Raw genomic sequence first — 15,998 nt, 5'->3', positions numbered from 1 at the left:
AGAATTGTCACTACCTGTGCCACTGAACTTGCGATGCAAACACAACAGAACCGCTAGATTTAAATCAGCAGAGCCAGTGAAAGCCGTGCCGAGCCAAGCCAAATCGTACCACACAGTGGAAAAGCGCCAATAGACACCCATTTGTCTGTTGCCCTGTGCTCACACACCACAAACGAAATGCAGTTTTGATTTTTGATATTTTGCAATATATATATTAAACTTATTTTTAATATGTTCTTAAACATATATAAGTAGGCTTCTTCCCTGGCTAACTTGAGGGGGGTGGCGCCCAAGCACCCTTAATTGACCAGCCGCCACTGCACAACCAAATCGCATTCACTAACTTAACCGGTCTAAATTAATTTATATGTATTTATATCATCTGTGAAAGTCATAGGACCATAAAATGTTCGTCCAGTCATGTGCCTCGATCCCTCTGAGAGCAACGATAGGCTGTAATACCTACCTGTCAACATATGTATTTGCATGCCTACACGCACCCTATTCACACAGACATGATATGTCTTCGGAGCATTCCAGTACACTATTGCAGACAGAGCTAAAATGGATAGTGTTATTATTGTAATATTACGCACTTTGAACTGTAATGTTTTCACACCGGTGAATGAGACATGAGGAAATCTGACAGCACTGCATTCAACCCTCCACCAACACGTCTCTCATCATGTCGCTGGTTAGTCTCTGGTCTGACTGTTTGCGTTCATGTGTATTGGAGGAGACATGGCTTTGGAGAGTAATTTGCTGGGAGGGTGTATCTTGTTTTCAAAGCTAGCTTGCTATTCCTTGCCTATTCGAAATCACCTACCCAACCTTTAACAGGAAGTGGAGAGATAAATTACCCCTTAAGTCCTGAACACTACGTAGGTGTGCTGTAAATCGGAATGCAACTGTGATCGGTTTCCTGCATGCAAATCTTTAATAAAATATTTTTAATAAATGTGGACATTTGTGTAATGAGTACAAAAGCAGAAAAAAACTCTTATCTTATTATCTTCTGGTCTGGGGGATAACTTATTTAGAGCCGGTATTGATGTGTGAACTTTATGACCTGTAAGTCCATGTCATAATCTTAAATGACTCCAGCACTACTCTGGAGAGGTGTAAATCCCACCAAAAGATTCAGTTGCACAAATTCAGATCTGAAAGGATCTGAGGGCCTCCCCTTGTTCCAGCTGTTTCTTGACTGCTCATGTATAACCTTGGTGTGTATTTGAAAAACCAGAACACCTGGAATGTACTTTATAAACAACCTCTGAGGTTATAGGACTACAAAATCCCTTTATCATGGCCTGTACCTTTGAGAAACATTGTTGTTCCCTTTTTCACCACTAATACAACTTTCCCTTGGGGCTTTGCCACTTATTTCGTTTCTTGGCTTGGAGGGTGTGTGCTCAGCTAGAATGGTATCAGGCTTGCATAGATGTTTTGATTGATAGTAGTGCTTGCTAAATTTAGCAAGCATGTGAGTGCATTAATCAGTCCACTGAAACAGGGACAGTGAGTCTAGAGTTTCAGTTCTCATGTCAGGCCAGGAAGAATGTTTCTGAACTGTACAAAAACCCATTTCAGCACCTTGAGGTTTTGCAAAACAACACCTTTCAGTTTTAAGAGTTCTCAGTAAATTTGTGACCCATGGAACAGTTTGCATAGTCACTTGTTGATGTGTAGTTTTTACTGTGTACATTTGCCATGTATCTTGGTCATTTAACTGACGAAGTGTTATTTTTCTCTCCACAGTACCTCAGGAGAAAAGCTTGATAATAAGTCTGCTCCTCTGTCTAGTGCTCATGGTGGAGTGGGTCAGAACCTGCTGCTGAGTCCTGCCAGTCTTCAGCTTGCGCAGCTTCAGGCCCAGCTTACCCTACACCGCCTCAAACTCGCCCAGACCAGCAATACTGCCACTGCAGCCACTGTCCTAAATCAGGTTCTTTCCAATGTGGCCATGTCCCAGCCACTCTTTAACCATCTACGGGGTTCCAGCATGGCCCAAGCCCACAGTGGAGCCTTTCCACCACCACCCATAGCCTTCCCACCACAAAATGCTTCACTGGGACAATTAGTTGGTGGTGGCTTTGCCCCAAGTCCCACGGGAATTAGGCCCACCAACTACAGTGGGGTGTCCAATCAGAAAGCTGGTCAGCACAACGATTTCACCAAAAAGGCTGGAAAATTTTCGATGGACACGGACCGTCGCTTGCAGTTTGGATATCTGGGAGGGGCTTCAGTGGTTACTAGTAAATCATGTGATGGGAGACAGTATGGTGGAGCCACACAACCCGGAAGCAATGTCCACAGCAATTTTTACTCCTCAGAAACACCAGTACAACAAACTTGTTTCATGGGAGGAAGCAATGATCAGAATCTTGGATCAGCCTCTAAGGATCAATGGAAAGGTCCGATCAACTTGGGGAAGATGGATTTGGGTACAGGAACAGGTTCTGGTGGTTGGGTACCACCTGGACCAGGGTTCGTGGGTCAGAGAGCGGAGTTGTATAACCCAGAGGAACCAACAGCAGATCTTAAATTCAACTCAACATGTGGCCCAAGGATTGGGCCACCCCTTGGGCAGCAAGGGGGATTTCAACAGCAGCCACAGGTTTCCCAGAGTGAGGAAAGGGTGACCTTGCAATTGCAACCCCACCAGTTCAATGACTACAATGGGAAAACACCTTCACACCTACCCCATCAGTGCACCATTTGTGAGAAGAAGGTTTACAACCTAAAGGTGAGTAGTTAGATCTTGAGTAGATCCTGTTGGTTGAGTTGAAAGGAAATGGCCCATTCACACCACTCTCAAAAATATAATGGCATTCACACTACCAATTACTCTGAATGCTGGCTGGATCAGACAAAATTTTGGATTCCGTTACAAACTGTATTTAGGAATTTCCAGTTGAGATCAGATGACACAAGATGGGATCAAATTGGTATTGGGATCTCAATACTAGGTTTGAATGTAATTAAATAGCTAAGACAAACCTCCCAAAGCTTAAATTGTTTCCCTACATGTGCCAAATTTATGTTAAGCTTTGAATTCTGCAAATGTACTGTGCACCATATCTACATAAGTTTGTCCTGATGTCTCAGCTCCAGCATTCAGTATACAGAATTGAGATCCAGTTGTCTTGACAGCAGCAACTGTTCTTTCCAGCTATTTCTGCAGAACTGAGAGGGTTCTCTTGGGCCCCATCCACACGGAGACGCGTTTCTGTGAATACGCACAAATGTTTTATCGGATAGGCGTTTCGTCCACACGGATCCGGCGTTTTCGCAAGGTGAAACCGCTATTTTTTTAAACCAGGTCCCAGAGTGGATAAATTTGAAAACGCCGTCTTTGCGTTTTCGTCTGCAGGGCTAATCCGTAAATTTTCTGAAACGAAGACGTCATCAGCCCACATCTCCCCCCTAGTCAGACACCTCTCCGTCACGTAACAGCAACAAAAACATGAACAAACACTAAACGATTGTCTTTTTATTAACTAAGATTAACACTGATTATTAAATGTATTGTTCCATGTTCGTTTTTGTACCACGCGCAAGGTTTATGAGCATAGTCCAAGTCTTCTTCTCTATTTTTTGTGTATCTCTGTGGCAGAATTACAGCGCCACATACTGGTCTGGCATGTATACTACATCATTTTGCGGTTTTGTGTGGACGCGGATATTTCTTGAGACGAGGAAAAAAAAGAACGGATTGGGGTAAGCTCCGTCTCCGTGTGGACGGGGCCTTGATTCTTGTTTAAAATGGGCTCATTGGTTACACTAGGGTGTGAATGCTTTTGTAGCAGCTGGCATGTGCTGAGTGGAGGGAGGTTTAGAGGGGGCGAGGACACAGTTGTTCTGCAAGATTTTGCCACAATCGCATTCGTTCTCAACTATTGCTTGGCTTTTCTCTGCTGTGAACCACTAGCTTTCTAATTGGCCCAGGTTCTGGCTACACCAGGGGGAATCTCTCACTCATAGAGAAGGATCGTAATGAAGTCTATCTGACAGGCATATCGTGTGTGTGTGTGTGTGCGTGTGTGCGCTGTTTTCAGGACTGGGACCAGCATGTGAAGGGCAAGTTACATCTACAGAACTGTTCACTCTACACCGAAAGGTGAGTACAAAGAAAATTTCCTGTTGTACCATGTTACAATAAAAAAGTGTATTTTTAAGTCTTATGATTGTGATAATCCATCAGCTAACTCTGATGCATGGGCAGCTACAGTAATAGTTGCTAACCTGGTGTAGAAACAAGATAGTTTTAATGGGACTGTTATTTGTCTATTTTGATCTGAGTTACGTATCGGTCATCACCTGTGATTCTCTTGTTAAGCGTTTAATGAGTACAGCCAATCTCCGTATTAAACACAGTTATTTTATGAAGAGTCTGCTTCTATATAGAGAGTGTTATGACCTGAATTTTGAACTGTCATGAGATCTAGTCAGACCAGATGCACTGGGATTGATGATCTAAATGCAGTGCTGTCTCTTCACAGTCCAACGCTCGGAGCAGTGCACTTTCCAGTATCATCTGAAGGATGTCTCAACATGGTATTGAGTAACACTATGGCATACACGTCGGCTGCCAGTCAAGGTAACTCAGATCTCCTAATCTGTAGTACAGTGTAAGTGCTGAAAATTCAGGAGGCTGAAAGCTCAGGGACATGATTTTAGAGGACTCTATTTTTAGGGCTGTGGCGGGGGAGCGGAGTGTCTACAAACTTGCACACTGAGCGACGTGCTAACACCAGTTTGTCAGAAATGACCGAAAAAACTTGTCACTGTCATTTTTATTAAACGTGTTTCTTGTCTTGATATCTTTTTAACTATCTTATAGATTAGCTTTTGTGCCATTTATACTAGTGTACTAGTGATACCACCGTTGACTAGCATTATCAAGACACAACCCAGATAGCACGGGTACGTCTGCAAGATGTCTGTTAAAGAACACTTCATCTGCATCAAGAACTGCAAGCCCTCCAGTATTCCTTGCCCCAACTTCCTGTTTCAATAGAAAATACATCAACAGAAAAATACGTTAGTCGAACTATTTAGTGTTTCCTCAATTCTTTTGCTGATCAGATGTGTTCTAGACAGATCAGATGTATTGTAGACAATTGTACTCGACATTTATTATATAACTATATCTGAAGTGCCGTTTAATGTTTTCTACAGATGTTTCAACTGGAAGTGCTTCGTATTTGCCTGCCACAGCCATGAAGTCATTTCCTCTCACAGGGGCGGGATTTACTTCGCACCAAGCAGGGGTAAGGGTTAAAATGGACAATTAAACAGATGTTTTTATCTTTATTTTTATTTTGATTAAGATTCACATGATATTTGCCGTTGGCTTTTTAAGAAACACAATTTAAACATTGTAGTAGTGTGCAATTTTAAAAATGTCACCTAGCTCTAGTTGATGAGGTCTTTATTTGTGAATGTTTGTTGGGTTACCTCATAGCGGTGTTATTTTTGCCTTTTAGCTCACAGGGTTTGTAAAGAAGCCAAGAGTGTTGAGATACAGAGTGTGCTATATTTAGGTCACACTATTTCACTGACTGACAGATTACTTAGTGCTTATTATCACAGTCTAACGGTTATTATTATTAAGGACAACTGAGCCATCTCCACTGCTAGAGCTTGTTGAGAGCAGGTGGAAGCCAGCAGTTTTGTATGGCTCAGTCACTGTTAGTAAAGAGTTTAGTTTGGTAGCATCAATATGGGATTGTTTCTGTATCAAGGGTTGTGAATATATAGCTTTGAAAACTTTCCAGCACAATTGCATTTTTCAGGTAAATCAATAGGTGCCGATCACACTCGGTTCAGGTAGTTATGTTGTCGTGCTGTTGTAATAAGGTGGGAATTCATCAGGCCAGACAGATCTTGTCCCATGTGAAAACTAACACTAGTTTTTGTTGTCTGGGGACTTTATTTAGCTGTGTGATCAGGCTCCAAAATTAACTTTTTGCCCGACCTGCCAGTGCTGAGTGATTAGAAAAAAAATCTACCACCTATAATACAAAGCACAGTATCATGGTCAGAAAGAATACATTTTATATATATATATTTTTCATATTATATATATTAATATTTGTGTATATATGAACAGTTTGGTTCCAAAACGCAATAAATAAATTGGCAAACATTCACATAGCATCTCTATGTTATTACGTAAATTCAAATCGTTCGTAACTTTTGACGTTTTAGCGGTTAATAAACAGAACTGCTTGCGTCTTGCTACTTCTCTCTGTTTATGTCTATGAAGAATCACAAAGGAACTGGTTTACTCCGCCGCGGTATCCCCGAAGCAATCTAAAATAGTCTGAATATAAACACTTATTATAGGTGCACCCTATTGATTCAGGACAAGCTAAAAACACAGTTTGGAAAATGGATTCATGGTGTACTCGCTTATTATATACATTTAAAAAAGTTATGGACCGCAGCTCTGATTGGCTGTTTCTTAACGGGAGCGGATGAATTTCTGCAAATGGCAATAGGAGCACTGGGAGGAGCCAGAGGAGCTTTATTTTTTTCACAGATTATCTGTCTCATATTCTACTGTCAGGACATAATGATAGCACACATATTTTTACATATTTACAAATATGTAAAAAATACATTTTTCACAAAAGTTACCTACTGCAGCTTTAATATTAAATTGTATCGCCCTTCCCCCCAATGCAATAAATCCATGATACTCTTTTTTTCTCAAAATGCAATAAATCCATTTAATCAATATGAAAGTAATTTTTCATTTCGAAACTGATGAAAATACACAACATAGTAAGTTGATCCACATATGACAGCCTCTGAACTTTGTCAGTACTATTGTTATACAGAGACACTGGACTAAAATACATTCATCAGTCAATCTGTTCCAACAAGAATTCAACGGGTCATCTTGTTAATGCTATAAATTAATTACAGCAATAAAATAAAATTTCAACAAGAAAAACATCACATTAGAACACAGAAATTCAAAAATGACATTTCCCTTACATTCAACTTCCAAAAGTGCATTCATCTTTGTCATGTTACGTTCATTTAGTTGACTAGAACTATGTGCTGTATTAACAAAAACATAAATGGCATTAATAAAAACACTAACACTGACAAGCTACACAATATCGCAATATTGCGTTCATCTAATGAATTATGTAGCCTAGCTTGTCAGCTTTGTGTATTAAATGCATCTGAATAATTTCCATCTGAAAGCACGTGAAGGAGAATAACCAGTAATATTAATCACAGAATCAGCTTTACTGACGAGATGCGGATGGCAATCAGATGCAATTTATCATGCAGCCCTTGATTGTTGATCATAAAGTACTAAGTAGATGAGGAAAACTAGGATGTGGAGTGTATTCAAAGCGATGCCATTACTGTCTAGAGTGTGTGGAATGGTGCGCTGTGATTGGTTGTTACAGTTTACAGTGCGTGGAATGGTGTGCTGTGATTGGTTGTTACAGTTTACAGTGCGTGGAATGGTGCGCTGTGATTGGTTGTTACAGTTTACAGTGCGTGGAATGGTGTGCTGTGATTGGTTGAGTGGATATATCGCATTTTGCAAAAAAGGTAGATTGTCGTTTATCGTAGTTTGGAAATTTTTTTAGAAAACATGACCTGATAACTCTGCGAATATCGCATTTTGTGTAGAAATAAAAATTGACTTTTCAATACCGACCAGATATGTCAGGGTTTGGGTAGAGGGATGAGGCGAGGACTCAAGGATGCAGAGAGAAGGGCTCTTTAATAGCAATAAAAATAAAACAAACAAAAACTACCCCGTGGGGGAGAACAGACAAACCTGACTGGCAAGGCAGGGCAAGGCAAGGCAAGGCAAGGCATACACAGACAAATATTAGACGACGAACTAGCAACCAGACTGCAAACACAAGGACAATAAATAGGGAGCTAATAAGGAGGGTAACGAAGGAACACATGTGGGGAGAATTACATCAATAATCAGGTAACAAGATGGGTGGGGTCAAGACAATTGACGAGAGCACATGGCACGTAGGGCCTAAGACAAAAGCCATGTGCTCACACAAAACAAAAAACACAAGCACATGGCCAGCAAACCAATCGCAAACCATGTGCTTGAATTGGACACAAACACGCAGCTAATGAGCAAGCTCATACGCCGCGCGTTCACACAAACACGCAGCTAATGAGCAAGCTCATAACCCGCGTGTTCACACAAGACAGCACGCAGCCAGTAAAAACTAAGCTGCGTGCGACAGCACAAGACAAAATATAACAAGCACACAGCCGATAACTCGAGCTGTGTGCAACAATGCCACAATAAAACCGAACATGGAGCGCGAGTGTTCGCTCCCCGACACGAAACCGAAACTCAGCAAGACATGAGTGCCGGGATCCGAACACCACGCTCCAACATGAAACAGGACACGCAGACAAGAGCGCACAGCTCGAGCGGTCTCGAAGCCGCGCACTCACATGAAAACAATGACAGGAGGAGAGTATCAGGGCTCTGTCACAAAACATGAAAACCACTAGACTGAAGTGACAGAACCCTGACACTAGCCCCCCTCAAAAGGGACGCCACCTGGCGTCCCTAACGAAGAACACCCAAAAACAAGACAGGCACGAGACAGCACAGGCATGGCAACACAAACCCGGTACACAACAGAACACAAGACATGGAAATCAAAATACAGACAAAATACAGGAGGGAGGGGAGGGAGGGAGGGAAGGGAGCCCAGTCAAGCAATATGAAAACCCAAGCAGTTATTAAAGGGACCAGGGAGGGGCGGGAGGGCTGAGCCAAGGAGGCTCAGGCAGTCCAGGAGTCCCAGCAGTGGACCAGGGTGGAGCCGGAAAGATGAGCCAGTGAGGATCTGGCCTAACAGAAACCCCGACAGACCACCAGGGAGGAGCCGGAGGGACGAACCAGTGAGGATCTGGCCTAACAGAAACCCCGACAGACCACCAGGGAGGAGCCGGAGGGACGGACCAGCGAGGATCCGGCCAAACAGGAACCCCGGCACACCACCAGGGCGGAGCCGGAGGGACGGACCAGCGAGGATCCGGCCAAACAGGAACCCCGGCAGACCACCAGGGCGGAGCCGGAGGGACGGACCAGCGAGGATCCGGCCAAACAGGAACCCCGGCAGACCACCAGGGCGGAGCCGGAGGGACGGACCAGCGAGGATCCGGCCAAACAGGAACCCCGGCAGACCACCAGGGCGGAGCCGGAGGGACGAACCAGCGAGGATCCGGCCAAACAGGAACCCCGGCAGACCACCAGGGTGGAACCAGACGGAGAGACCAGGAGGCTTCCAGCCAAACAGGGACCCCGACGGATAGGGAGGGCAAAGCCGGCAAGGCACTCCTCAGGGGTAGAGCTGGCATCAGGGCAGGGAGCTTAGACAGAGCCGGCATCAGGGCAAGGAAACTGGGCGGCGCCGGCAGGGCAAGGAGACTGGGCGGCGCCGGCAGGGCAAGGAGACTGGGCGGCGCCGGCAGGGCAAGGAGACTGGGCGGCGCCGGCAGGGCAAGGAGACTGGGCATGACTGGGATGACCTCCAGGCCAGCAGTGGGCTCCTGAATGGCCTCCAGGCCATGTGGGATGGAGGAAGCCTTTCTTCTCCTCCTCCTCCGTCTCTGAGAGGGGGGCGCTGCAGCCTCATCAGGCTCCTCTGGGGGCGCTGCAGCCTCATCAGGCTCCTCTGGGGGCGCTGCAGCCTCATCAGGCTCCTCTGGCAGTGGCGGGGTAGAGCCATTCCTCTTCTTACCCCTCTTCCGTCTACGAGAGGGAGGTGCTGCAGTCTCTTCGGCCACCTCTAGGGGTTCTGCAGTGTCGCAAGTCACCTCAGGGGGTGCTGCAGCTCCTTCATCCACCACAGGTGGATCTGCAGCTTTGACAGGGACCACAGGCAGCACTGCAGCCTCCTTAGCTGGGGAACGTGCCACAAACTCCACAAATTCCCCAAACAACAGGTGGTCCAGCCCCCTCATTCTCCACCAGCTGAGAGGCTCATCAAGGGCGTAATTGAAGAGGTCCTTGAGGGCCGCATCATTGACCTCCAATCCCTCTGCAGTCCCACTGAACTCCAGGGCAAAATCCCTCACACCAGTACCTTGTTGATGAAGAGAGAGCAAAGTCTTAAACTGGAGCATGCGCTGATAATGGGGGCTGGAAAGAGTGGAGGCTGGTGGACAGTGCAAACCCTTCCTCCGCTGAGTCCTCATACTGGCTAGTTCGTACTGTCAGGGTTTGGGTAGAGGGATGAGGCGAGGACTCAAGGATGCAGAGAGAAGGGCTCTTTAATAGCAATAAAAATAAAACAAACAAAAACTACCCCGTGGGGGAGAACAGACAAACCTGACTGGCAAGGCAGGGCAAGGCAAGGCAAGGCAATGCAAGGCATACACAGACAAATATTAGACGACGAACTAGCAACCAGACTGCAAACACAAGGACAATAAATAGGGAGCTAATAAGGAGGGTAACGAAGGAACACATGTGGGGAGAATTACATCAATAATCAGGTAACAAGATGGGTGGGGTCAAGACAATTGACGAGAGCACATGGCACGTAGGGCCTAAGACAAAAGCCATGTGCTCACACAAAACAAAAAACACAAGCACATGGCCAGCAAACCAATCGCAAACCATGTGCTTGAATTGGACACAAACACGCAGCTAATGAGCAAGCTCATACGCCGCGCGTTCACACAAACACGCAGCTAATGAGCAAGCTCATAACCCGCGTGTTCACACAAGACAGCACGCAGCCAGTAAAAACTAAGCTGCGTGCGACAGCACAAGACAAAATATAACAAGCACACAGCCGATAACTCGAGCTGTATGCAACAATGCCACAATAAAACCGAACATGGAGCGCGAGTGTTCGCTCCCCGACACGAAACCGAAACTCAGCAAGACATGAGTGCCGGGATCCGAACACCACGCTCCAACATGAAACAGGACACGCAGACAAGAGCGCACAGCTCGAGCGGTCTCGAAGCCGCGCACTCACATGAAAACAATGACAGGAGGAGAGTATCAGGGCTCTGTCACAAAACATGAAAACCACTAGACTGAAGTGACAGAACCCTGACAAGATAAAATACTGATTTGGCGGAAACCACTCATTTTAATTTTGGTTTTTAGTTTTGATTGATTTATTTATTTATTTATTTATCTTGGTTTGCATTCCAGCTAAAAAAATTGATCGACATTATTCTGGTCATTGGTTTGTCTTCTGTTTTTCATTTCACCTCTCCCGCTCGTTCTTTAAGTGAATTGTAGTTATGCGAGTCATGCTCAGACAGACGGCTGAGTGTGACTGATGGGTCTTCACATATGGACGATGTGAAGCATTGTTTAGGATTAGATTCTCTGACCTTGCACAGATGTCTGCCACCTATAATTGAAAGCATGTCCTGTGTGCAGGACAGTATTTTATGCGGTTGCCAGCTTGTGGATTCAGAGATTTGCCCAAAGATTCTTTATGGTCGTCTTTTTAGCCAAGTTATTTATGATTTAGTCCACTGGAGAGGCATGGGCTAATGTTAGCTCCTATTAAACCCACCTGTTTTATAGCAGCTGTACCTCAGCGGTGCTTTTATAACTCTTTTAGTTTTCAGTTTATCATGTGAAAGGATGCATAGACTCACACTCTGTTTCAAAAATCAGTAAGTTACACAAAGAAATTCATGGTTTTGACAGATCCGGGCAAGTAGTCAAAAAGTGTGTGATGTGTTCCAGGATTTTTTAAAGGCTCTGTGGCTGGGAATTCAGTTCGAGTCCACAGAATCGTAACCTGATCTTTGGAGGATAAAGGCTTCCTGACAGTGGGAATGCCATGAGATTCAGATGAAATTCAGAAAGTGCATCCTATAGATTTCAGACGAACCTGTTTCAGGGCCTGTGTGAAGCAGTTTAAACCCTCTCTAGATAAGTGAACAGATGTATCTGTAGCGTGATACGGTGTCCATCATCGCTAGATCTCCAAAGAGAATGCCTTTCGTTCTCCTAATTTATGATGTGCTCACGACAAATCTCTTCATTTGTTGCCAAGTGTCATTGTCTGTTGACATCCATGATATAGCACTACTGTATTCTGTTACAGTTGAATAAAAAATAGATGTAATCAAAGTACCAATACATTTTTATAACAAAATAAATGGTGACAGATGTTGGAGTAGACAGTGACTGAAAAATATTTTTGCTATGTGGAAAATTCAGTTACATTTTACTGGTAATAATGAACATCATCTATGCTACATATCATAACAGTTTTGTAGATAATTGGAGTATGTTTTATAAGGAAAAGCTGTTTCAGTTTTTCTACTAGAAAAATTCACAACTAATTAAAGTGTTACTTGTCATTTCCTTGTAACTTTTAGTAAAAATAACAATAGCAATAGCAAAAATAGCAATTTCTGAGTTAAATATGAAATATTTTAATGAAAATTTTGGGATATTGCTTTAAAAAAATTCTAGATTGAAATTGTATTTATGCATTTTATCCAAAGCAGTTTGTTAAACCCGTGACACTGACACTGCTAGCACATCTAAAAAAAAAAGTAAAAAAAAGAAAAAAGAAAATGAATTCATTAAAAAGTCATGTCACTGTTCCATAATGTCACATGACAGAATTATTCAAAATAATGTGTTATATGGATTTTCCACACAAATTACTGTATGTTCGCATTTATATTGTATAGAAATATGCCATATTTGTTGCCATACAAAAGACATTTAACAGTTATCTAATCTCAGATATATATATATATATATATATATATATATATATATATATATATATATATATATATATATATATATATATAGTTATTTCTCATCTTTATTTGGTGTTAAAATGCGTTATCACAACTTAATTTTATCACAACTTATCACTAATGTAGTTAACTAAAACTAAAGTGTGACTATATCACACATTGTCTTATTTGAAATAAAATAAACGTTTACCAAATGAAAGTATAAAAGTCGTAAAAATTTATATTTTATGCAAGCCAAGGCAGTATTCCTTATTTTCATTTGCTGTAAATTGATGTTCAAAAATACCTACAATTAAAACTAAAATAAACTATATATAGAAAAAATGTAACACTAAAAAACTAAATTACTAAAATTTAAATGAAAACTAAAAAATAAAATGCCTAAAAATATTAATAAAAAGCATATTGGTATTAAAATAACCCTACAACTTAATAACCAGAGGCAACTTTGTAGGTTGATTTCACATCAAAATGCGCCTTTGAAGCCACTATTGATTTCAAAACATTGAGCTGTTGGTTTACGAATCCCGACCAGCCCAGCATAGCAACACCGACTTAACCAATCGCACGAGTTTGGGGGTGTGGCTATCCGTTTGGCCAACCAATGACTAACGGAAAATGTGATTGGGGAAACCTGTTTGAAACACGAATTTTTTTTAACAAAACAAAATATGTACAATACAGCTGCAGTAACCTTTTGAAAGGAATACATTTTTACCATTTAGGGGTAAATAAGGTACACATGTAACTTTAAGCTTTTGTATCTTAAGGCCCCGATATACTTCAAACGAAATCAAAGAACGAACTGATATGACGTCATTTCGAACAAAATCAGACCAAAACAAAGATAGTTTTGAGTTAGTTTCAGCAGTTCGAAACAGCTGAACAAAGTGAACTATCTGGGGGAACTCGTTTCGGCTCCTAAACACCTTTGAGTTTCTATTGGTCCGTGGTTGTTACGCAGTTGATGGGTGTGTTCTGAAACTCCACCTTCTTTGACGTACGATTTATTTTTTGGTTCGTTTCTCATTTAATGAAGGTAAGGCAAGACAGAACAAAATCTCCTAGTCACTAACAACTTGAATACACTGTAGTGTCCAATGGCTGAGCTGGCACAAATATAACTGCACCTATGCGATCACTAACGGAAAGACTTTAAAGATTCAGAGAAAGCATTAATTCCTAGAAAGAAATTGAAAAGAAGCTAGGTGTCAACACCCTGGAGTTATGCAAAAAGCGACGCAGAGAGATATCCAAGATAAGTTTTCCAAAGCCATGAAAGGAAAGAGTATAAATGTTACACCAAACTGCTGCTGCTGCTCCTGCTGTTGCTCTTTTAATAAGCGAATTTAAAGGCTATACAATAAATGAAATGCCAAACGAACATACAATAATAAACCTTTGTTTTTATTGAAAGTAAATCATGACACCACATAAAATATAAAAAAGGTGTAACAATTTATCCAGTTTAATGAAGAATGAAAATGAACTTTGTCTGAAGTATACCGGGGCCTTAAGGGTACGGCCTCAGTGACAGCTAAGATTTTTCGCTGCTTTGGTGCTTTGTTAGAACAACCATAAAAAAAAACTTATTTTGATTGGCATCTCATGCCCACCAATCAGCAGCAGCCACAGCCCCTCAGGGTTTCACTGCACTGCCAGAGTTATGTTTCACCCAGCATTTCAACATAATCACCTTCACTGCCAGAACATGGAGCCACTCAACAATCTTCGACTGCCTACAATAAGCTGAACGAACTCCAAAACACTGGTGTTGCATTTTACTAGCCCAGCATACAGAAGCCATTCACGGTTACACACTGACTTATATAGCATATAGCAGAGGCATAAACAGCCTGTTTGGTGGCCTATTGTGGTATGTGTTTATGGAGGTAGATCTAATGTGACCTTTTTGGCACATTTGGCCAAAAGGAAAGTCTGGCAGGAAGCCATTCATAGAATTATCAGGAGCTCAGCTCCGACTGTTAGAGTCGGTCAGCGGCCAGCCACAGATAAACCCAGAAATCAACCGTGTCTAGATTAACATTGTTTTAAGGCTTTGAATTTGCTAGGGGTTGTCACATTCTGTGCCTTTTTGGCACCTATTTGAGATCCGGTTCGAGTCTGACGATTGAATCATTTCCACGGATGACAGGATCGTCACGATCAGCAGTCATGATAATTAATAATTTCTCACACTCTGGATCTCTGTGTGCTAATACTAATACTTATCATGTGGTGTGTAAATTGCAGTGTAAACCCTGACCCTCGTCTCTGACCCTGTGCTCATGTGGGCTGAGCGGCTCTCACACTTGCTGCTGTCAATCAAGTCCTGCCACCTCCATGTGAAAACTCCCTGTACACATCCAACCTCAATCTAGCTTATATTACTGTCAGGGAAATTACATTAGCATGTTTTTTACAGTATTTATATTTTGCTGTATGTACAGGTATAAAAAGGTAGTTTTCATTTTTTTAATTATATTTCCTGTTGAATAATATACATCATTTATAAATAAATAATAATAATCATATTGTGGTACAGGTATAATATGTGCTACCATAAAAGTTTGTCATAAGTCAGAATTCATTTTTTTTTTTTAAATTGTTGCAAGAAATGAAAACATTTATTTAGAGAGAATGCATACAATTTATTAATTCTAAGTAAAGACATTTATAATGTAACTCTTTATAATATATATATTACAAAATTTAGTTTTCTGTTTATTAAATAATCTGAAAATTAATAATAATAATTCACAGTTTCCAATGAAAATATGAAGCAGCACAACTCATGTAATAATAACAGAAGTTTCTTGAGTATCAAATCAACATATTATAATTATTTCTGAAGAATTATGTGACTCTGAAGACTGGAGTAATGGCTTATAATTTTAAATTTAATTTAAAAATGGCTTATAATTTACTTAAATAGAAACGGTTTAAATTGTAATAATATTTCACAATATTGCTGATTTTACTGTATCTTTGGTACAGCCTTAATGAGCAGAAGAAACTTTTCAAAAACAGTAAAAATATTTCTGATCACAAATGTTTGAATTGAAGTGTAGATCAATCATTAAATCAACATTTATTTATACAGCCCTTTACAACACTTGAGGTGATCCAAAGTGCTTTCCAATAAAAAAAGAAAATACATATAATACACAAAAATTTTACAACAATTGCTAAAAGCTAGTCTAAATAACTAAGTT

General features: G+C 41.6%; 1 protein-coding gene across 4 annotated transcripts in view; it reads left to right on the top strand.

Annotated features, from left to right (window-relative positions):
- The window catches only part of LOC127943439 (RNA-binding protein 20), a 57,048-nt gene that overhangs the window by 30,123 nt on the left and 10,927 nt on the right, over positions 1–15,998 (top strand). For 3 of the 4 annotated variants that reach the window (XM_052539910.1, XM_052539911.1, XM_052539912.1), the window contains exons 2-5: positions 1,759–2,746; positions 4,059–4,120; positions 4,503–4,600; positions 5,182–5,273. In XM_052539910.1, coding sequence (XP_052395870.1) covers positions 1,759–2,746; positions 4,059–4,120; positions 4,503–4,600; positions 5,182–5,273 — 1,240 coding nt within the window. The remainder of the gene's footprint in view (positions 1–1,758; positions 2,747–4,058; positions 4,121–4,502; positions 4,601–5,181; positions 5,274–15,998) is intronic. The other variant, XM_052539913.1, reaches the window with a different exon arrangement.

This window comes from Carassius gibelio, chromosome A22 (assembly GCF_023724105.1).
Source record: "Carassius gibelio isolate Cgi1373 ecotype wild population from Czech Republic chromosome A22, carGib1.2-hapl.c, whole genome shotgun sequence".
Classification (NCBI taxonomy): domain Eukaryota; kingdom Metazoa; phylum Chordata; class Actinopteri; order Cypriniformes; family Cyprinidae; genus Carassius; species Carassius gibelio.
Note: the sequence above shows the minus strand (reverse complement) of the source record. Positions and strands in the feature narration are given on the sequence as shown.